Source organism: Scleropages formosus, chromosome 9, assembly GCF_900964775.1.
Source record: "Scleropages formosus chromosome 9, fSclFor1.1, whole genome shotgun sequence".
Lineage (NCBI taxonomy): Eukaryota > Metazoa > Chordata > Actinopteri > Osteoglossiformes > Osteoglossidae > Scleropages > Scleropages formosus.
Window position 1 is genome coordinate 11217152 of NC_041814.1, and position 8234 is coordinate 11225385.

The following is an 8234-nucleotide window of genomic DNA, read 5'->3' on the forward strand; positions in this document are numbered from 1 at the left end:
TAAATTTATTTTATTCAAAATTCTTCTTGCAGGAAAAATTGAAAGAAACAAAAGAGCGTTTCATACTGTTGTGTTCACGGAATTGGTAAAGGCAACATTTGTTAACCTTCATTGTAGTGATGCGTTGCAAATGAAAATAAAGTGGGTTTTAATTTTGATATACAATTTTTGTATTTCATCCTTTCAGATACTCGATAACTGGAAGTATCATAAACCAAAAGTGGCCTCATACTGGTTGGTGAAGTTAGATTCCATGAAACAAAGAAAGGTATGTGTTTCAGCATTTTTCCAGTTTTTTTTCTGCCAGAAAATATTTTTGTTGGATTTGTAATAGTATAATACCCTCGAATCTCTAAAAGATCATGATTTTTTTTTTTATTTTAATTTGTTCTTTATCAGACTATTCGTAGTATTTTTGGGGCATTTTACTGGAGTGCACAATTTGCGTATTTGAACGGAAGTCTGTTCTTCCAGGTCAGTCCCTGTCTTGTTAAAAGCTGCTCATGGCCTTAAGTTGGACTGATAGGGTGTTAGGGCCTAATTAATAAGCTTAATGTTTCTGTCGTCGGATGACTAAGCTAGAAGCATTCAGTGTAATTGGCACATTTGTGCTAGGGGAGCAGTCAGCTACAGTTTCTCTGCCTTTTTTAAGAGATTGGCCAATGGTCTCGTAGCCCCGTCAACTGTGTAATCCACATATTGTACAATTCGGATTGTTTTGTGAGCTGTCAAAGAAGTGGACACCTGATGCCACACAGTTGTGTTGTACCTGTAGGAATTGCTGCACTGGATTGATGAGTTCTTTGGGAATATGGGAATCGTAGTTATATGGCTTTCAGTGTTATCCAGCTCCAAGTATATATTTTTTTTTTTTTTTTTTTAAATCCTTATTGTGCCAGCTATTTTGCGAAATGCCTTAGATTGTAAACCCATCCAGCTCACTGTGCCTCCTGCTGTAATTTCCTTTTGAAGACCTCAGGACAAAGATTCATGTGATATTAATTTCAATGATTATGTAAAAAAAAAAAAAAAACACAATTTAAAAATTAAATAACTTGCAGATATTTTTGCATTATTTTGAATTTTTGTAGTGGGGAGAATTATTTCTGCGTAAATGTGGAATTGCAGATACCTTTCCTTTTTGATAATTTACTCATCCACCTGGGATAAATAGAGATCCCTTGCGCATCTGTTGGACCGGCTGCCTCTATTCTATGCCATTTCTGACAGGGATGAGTAAAATCTGTCTGAAAAGGTGTACTCTGTCTCGCAGCTGATATCATTAAATCTGGCATCTACGATATACATCAAATCACACATGTCAATAAGAGCCACTGAGGATCCAGCAGCCTAAACTTATGGCCTTGAGCAGAAAATAGAAGGGGGGGGGGGGGGGCCTCAAGTGGCAAGGAACTTTTGACACAGCACTGCTAGATTGACACTTGCTGCAATTACTCCTTTCCTTTTGCCAGCACAGTTTAGGCCCTTGCACTTCTCTTGTGATGTCTTTTTCCTGAACTGCTGTCTAATATATCTTCCTTTTCGAGAAAGGATAATTACACTCTCATTTCTTGCTGCTATGCAAAGGGGATGTACTAAGGTGATGCCTGAGGGGGGAAAAATAAAAATAGACTTAGCAAAACTGTATTCCCAGTTTGATTCTTAATTAATTCATTACCACCTGTCTTTTGTGTTGCTTGCGTTTTCTGACATCCTTAGACGTTGTATATAGTACTAGTTGTCTGATTCTTCTTTTCCTTTTTTCTTTTATTTGGATTTTTATATGAAGGTTTTAGACATTGTTCGTACCAATATACGTTCCATGCTGCAACGGATCTGGAGGGAGCCTGATGTGGACAGTTTACATTTATACCGCCTTTTCAACCGTGTCTTTAACCGTCTGCTATGGAGTCATGGCCAAGGGCTGTGGAACTGCTTTTCCAACTCCGGGTAAGCACTGTTACATCTTCCCTCCTCCATAACAATTTTTCCATCTATGTGAAGTGACATCTTTTCTCTCTGAAGTACACTTTTCTCTGTAAGTACAACACTTTTATTGCTGCTCCTGTGCATTTTTGTCCTCGTTTCAGTTAGTCCTCTCTACTTCTTTGTCATACCTGGAACAGGGTGAGGGAAATCAACCTTCAGCATGTCGATTTATGAACTGAACAGAGTGTGCTGTGCGTACAAGCTTCATTTATCAAAAGCAGTTACAGACTTGCATCAAAAACTATGGATTTCTTCAGGAAAGGGCCAAAATCTGTGTATAAATGTTGTCGAAAGACTGACAAAAAAAATGGCTAAGTTGGCTTGGTACAATGTAGGGAGTGGGCAGTTCCTGTCCTCCACTGCTGCGGGGAGTGCAGGTTCTTGCCCTGCTTCAGCTCTTAATGATATTAGTCACTAATTGAAATGTGAAAAGCTGTGAAAACTGACTCTTGAGGACTCTAGTTTCTAATCTCTAGTCTGTTCTTTAAGGTAAGTTTATGAATTTGCACAAAAATAGCAATACATATGTCTAATTATGAGTTATATGCAGCTGATGGTTGTGCAGAATTGATGGTTCTCTGAGGGTTTTTTTTTTTTTTTTACTACACATGTTGAACCTACTTTAGCTTAATAAACTGTTGGCTGTAATATTATTACAGAGCCAATTGCACTTCACCATCACAAAAACAGTCACTTGAGGTGAATTTTTCTCTTGCTCTCTGTTTGTTTACTAAAGCTGAGCCCAGTTGTTGAATCGGACTATGGGCTTATGGTGTTAGCTTCTCTGTCACCACCTGTAACTGACAGACGCGTTGACCGCACCCCGTTGTTTCAGAACTGGTTTGTTTCTCTTGATGAGGATCTGCGTACAGAGGGATTAACAATGATTCTGAATGCCACATGCTGCATATGTATCATCGGACTAGGCAGCCAATGCAAAAAAAAATTCTCCATGGGTCTACATTGTCTTCTGGTTTCAAAGATCAACCATCCCTAAATCGGCAAAAATAACATTCTGGCTCACAACTCGCCAAATACGTACTCGCAGATTTGTTTTACAAAGGTATGTGAATGTTGAAAAGAACGTTAAAAGCGTGTGAATTTTCAGTTGAGTTTCACTTGAAGTTGAGTTTCTGACTGCTCTCCGAGGTTAACCAGCCTCGTCTCTCTCAGCACCTTCTGGCTCAACTGACCGAGTTGTGCTCTGGCCCTGCAGATCTTCATGGGAGACCATCTTCAGCAAGAGCAGTGATGTGGTCTCACCGCAGGAGCTGCAGTGCTGCCAGCGGCTGGTGCAGTTGTGCCGGGACTGTCTGCTTGTGGTCTACAAGTTTGTGGCTGATTCCCGGGGTTCCTTGACTGGTCTCAGCCCCGAATGGGATGACACTAGGTGAGGTCCTGGCAAACACTCTGTTCCATCCTCACAAAAAAGAGTGAATAGCTCACACAATCTGAGCCTTTGTAAGCCTGTACACAAATAGATCAAGGATCTTTCTTTGGTTTTTGTAGGAAGTTTTAAGACACAGTGGGGGTGCTGTTAAGTGGAAATAATGACCTCTGGCGGGAAGCTTCAGCCTTCAGATTAGTGCTCCGGCTTGTGTACCCCCTGGAGCTAGTTTAATTCAATTATAAAGCAGATCTGCACTGAAGGGAGTGACCTTATGAGCGCTTGTTCCCAGCCACAGAGAACACGACACAGACTAAGCAGTGAACGTTTTTTTTTTTTTTTTTTTTTTTAAATCTAAACCCACTGTTTGTGGTGTGTGTTTTTTATCTGAATAACAAATATATTATACAGATACTTGCAGTAATATTACTGAAGTAAAACATCTGGAAACACTAAATAACAGGAAAAAGTTTGAAATAAGTGATGAATGGATCATGAATGAAAATGTCTGCTTTTTTTTATTCCCCCTTAAAATCTGTCATCTTGATTTATAAATGTTTTTTTTTATTATTATTTTTAAGCTGTATCATTAACATTATCAAGCTACCTGTATCATTAATATTAGCTTCACAACATTATTAACTGGTGGAATGAGAAGACATTTCTTTTGACATGTGAAAGCCTGGGTAAAGCTGCTGTCCTGAGAAGGGGGGACTGGTGGTTTTTTTTTTTTTTTTTTTCGTTAAGAATAAATGTGTCTTTCTTATATGCTGTGACCTGGGGACTGTGGTGAAGCTCACCACTGGCTGCAAGACCACTCTCTTCCCCTGGCTCAACCGCATCGTCTGCTGCCACCTCACTCCTCGAAGCAGGTTCTCAGACCACCTTTGCCTGATTTGGAAACGTCCTCCTGTCCACAGCATTGCGTGACCATGCCCTCCTTTGCCTCTCCGACCCTCTACCTACACTACTGCACCTGCAGGCCTCCTGAATGTGTCAGTGTGTGGTGGATACCTTGTAGTCACTCCTCCTCATGCCATCACCAGAAGACTGTCTTCATTGCTTTCTTTGAAAAAGCTCCTTTTGGCTCCATTTCCACGTGTCATACCTCCACTTTTAATTTTTAATTCCATCAGGCACTTAGACGTTACTCTTGTGGAGGTACCTACTTTTGTATCTGAACTGGGCTGAACTTTTCTCTGTTGATGCATTAACTGCATATGCTTTGTGCTATTGAGGAAAATTGTATGCAGCTATGACAGAAGCACCATTTTGCTTGTGCTGACCCCGGCAAGCTGCTCATTGCTCCATTGTGGCATGTGCCTGAACTCCAGGGCTGTTTCCCGTGTTGCTTGTCCCCTGTCGCTGACACTCTCCACGTGCTTCACACCACTAATATCCACTAGGGAGAAGGAGAAGGGGCCTCTCTTTGGAGGCCTCTATTTTCACAGGCACTTTTGCTTGGTGCTCAAGCACCACTTTTGGCTAATTCGAAGGTTTCTGTCTATTATACAGGTCTCAGAACATGCTTTCTCTTGAGCTGAGCTGGAGCAGAACTGATGCACACTGACTCCCTCACTCTTTACCTGCTAAAGCCTCAGTCATGTGTTATCTAAGGAAAACCCCCCAGTATTCATCCTGAAATCAATTGTGGTTTATTATGTGTCCCTGTTAGCAAAGGCTCTAATAAACAAACCATTTACTGAAGTAATCTTTTTGAATTGGACACTGCGGCTACTTCCTGCATGTAGACTATGAGGTAGATTGTTAAAGATGCATGATAATTTTATACTGTGCAGGCCTCTAATGAAGCACAGCTTTGACACAGGATGGCGTAAATGAACCAGTGGTGCACGCTTAGTGGTCCTTGAGGGGTTTGGATCACCCGTTTTTTTTCTAAGTCTCTTTAGATGATCAAAAGCTGACAACCTGGGAAAAGTGTTAACATGGATCCAATTAAATATCCTCTATTGCCTCTGAGTCTTGGAGTGTTCGTATATGTAAGATATTCTTGTTATAATACAGAGACAAAACACGTTTCTGTGAACTTCATAGAAAGTAAGATTTAAACATATTTCTTTTTGCTGGAGTGCTGAGTATATAACTCTTAACAGTGTAGTTATATATTGACCAAAGTTTAGCATCCAATTTAAACCTATGATTTAGTACTGTTTGTTTTATAACTAGAACCAAATACATTCAGTGATATAAAATCTTAGCAATAAAGTCATCTTTATAATTAGCCATTTGGAAACCAGCTACACTGACACTGCCGGGAGTGCCTAAACCGACTATGCACCAGGCATGGCCGATTCAGGGCATACATGTACAAAATGGGACTAGCAGACAGCCCTGGATGCCCATGTGGAGAGCAGCAACAAACTGCAAAACATTTGCTGGCTCACTGTCCCCATACATGCTCACACCAGTGGATGTGACAAATATCGACGATACAGATTTTAAACTTTGACTACGTTAAGTCAAATTTACTGCTTAAAGCTTGCCCATGTTGCTAAAGATCTGTTTTTGATCATATCAGGAGTCATTTATCCTGCGTTTTACGCACCTACTCGAGCAATGAACATCGGTGCATCAAGTGAAAAGTAACAAACTAGGCTTACTTAAGAATCACATGTCTGCAGCTATGTCTCTCTTTCTCTTAATGTAATGCACAAATTGTATTTTTGCTGAGATGTACGTCACTTTGGAGAAAAGCGTCTGCTAAATGAATAAATATAAATAAGGTAAATAAAATAATCTTTAAAGTGGTGTTTTATTTGGAAAAGCTATCTGCCTCTGTCAGTTTTGAGAATAGTGAAATTTTAAATTGGCGTGAAAAATAAGCACCACCGCCGTAACAAAATATATTCTAAAACAATAAGTTAACTTAAGAATTCTGTTTCTTTCCTCTGTGTTGAATGGTTACGATTAAGGTAGTTACACCATGTTCTAAAGAATGCATCTGACAAGTACCAGTGGTTCACTTGAGTGGTTTCAAGGACATTTTGCATGAACTAAATGAAGTTCATTAAAATCTCTCCTGGGTAGGGCTGTATTGCAAAAGATGCCTTGTATGGATTTTTTTCCACCCCCCCTTTTTTTTGTGTCATTTATGGAAGCAAGCCCTGTTAATTTGTCTTCGAGACACATTAAGTAGGAAAGCTGTTACACCCTTTTTCTTCACTGCAAACTAAGATGATTTTTCACTGCAGTCTTCAGTGTTCTTATATCCATTTAGAAAAAATCTGTCCTTCAACCTGGACACCGTTAGGTTTATGTGCAATTGCTTTTGGAAAAAATCCGAAGTTATGCAAAATGTACCTTTATTTATGTATTTATTTATTTATAAATATATTTTTCTTTCACATTCGCATGAACAGACGAATGACGAAAGATCATTGTTCTGTGGTGCAAAGTATTTATGTGTGAAAAATACGCCTTGATTAAACATGATGATTATAATGTGAGCCAGTACTTTGGTCTGCCTCCATAAAGGTCTACAGCTCTCATACTGTTAACCTGCTCGTGCAGTTCCAGGGCTTATTTACCTAATTTCACATCTTTTGGCACTGTGTGCTTACTGTAGTTACAAAGTATTGAAACGCTTCTGGCAAAATGACTCATTTTTCAAAACTGGGTTACATGTTGCAGGTCTGAAATAAAATGATTAAGAGATGAAAGGAACAACGGTGCAGTTGCTTCCTCAGCACCCCTGGGTGGCACAAACTGCAGGGATCCTTTGTCATATTGCAGCACTGGGTTAATGCAGCCTGATCTCTATGCTCGACCTTTGTATTTTCTAATCTTGTTTCCAATCCTCCCGTCTGTCCAGGTATCTGCTGCCAGTGACCTCCCAGTTCGTCATGAAGTGGCCTTCCTCCAGCTTTGGCCGTGTCTCCTCAGCCATGCCGCGCGCACGCAGCCTGTTCACTACCCGGATGGGACATTTCTGAAGAGTGCCCTCTGTCCTATGCTCAGTGGCTCCTAGGCACCAGATTGGTAGCTTTAGCTGCTAAATGTACTCCCCTCGGCACTTGGAGGGGGAACTAGATCCTGCTGAGGCCAGAGGGTGAAAAATAAATCAAGAACATCTGGGGGAAGAGATTTGTGCCCAAACGTTGAGTTTGAAGTGAATTTCAGAAGTCTCACCAATCCAGATGTACCTGTTGTACCTGCTATATGATATTGGTTCGCTATACAGTTTGTCACAGTACTGTAAAGAGAAAAACACTAACAAAAATGTTTAATTTATTTTGAAATGTAAAATACTCCATGAAAAAATGCTTTTGGACATGGAATGAGATTAATTTTTGTTTGAAAACCAGTTGTAAAATGTTCATTTTTTGCTGTTTATAAAAATGCAAAATAATTTTGGTGCTGTTTTTCCTTTTTCAAGGATGTGACTTCTGCATTTAATTTAGTCATATAATTATGTTTTTACGTTATATTGGCATAGTAGGGCTTCAGTCAATACTAGGGCTGTCCAAACTATAAATACTGAAGGAACCAAAACCAACTTTCAGAACTTTAAATCAACCGTCAGTCTATAGAGAATGCGCTGAGCTTTCAGAAGTAGTTTGAAATCTGTCTGAATTTCTGGTCTGACTTGGTTTTTGTGTTCCAGAGCATTTGCATTGTTTGTATTTCTGTCATTTGGATATACAAAAAAGAAAAGTATTTGCTGGTTGTATGGTTCAGTTGAGTGTGCATTTCCATGTTAGGGAGCCAGAAGTAACCTTAGAGAATGTTATATTTATTATGCACCCTGTAGTTGGTTAAGGTGAGACCTCATGTACAGTAGTTTGCATTATTTCTTGCATGTATAAAGATGCAGTCACTGGTCTTCTCTTCCACATCT

General features: G+C 39.7%; 1 protein-coding gene across 3 annotated transcripts in view; it reads left to right on the top strand.

Moving 5' to 3' along the window:
* The window catches only part of ttll7 (tubulin tyrosine ligase-like family, member 7), a 54173-nt gene extending 46574 nt beyond the window's left edge, over positions 1 to 7599 (top strand). For all 3 annotated transcript variants that reach the window (XM_018734323.2, XM_018734320.2, XM_018734322.2), the window contains 4 exons: positions 188 to 268; positions 1790 to 1950; positions 3206 to 3379; positions 7209 to 7599. In XM_018734323.2, coding sequence (XP_018589839.1) covers positions 188 to 268; positions 1790 to 1950; positions 3206 to 3379; positions 7209 to 7329 — 537 coding nt within the window. In that variant the 3' untranslated portion in view covers positions 7330 to 7599. The remainder of the gene's footprint in view (positions 1 to 187; positions 269 to 1789; positions 1951 to 3205; positions 3380 to 7208) is intronic.
* The last annotated feature ends 635 nt before the right edge of the window (positions 7600 to 8234 follow it).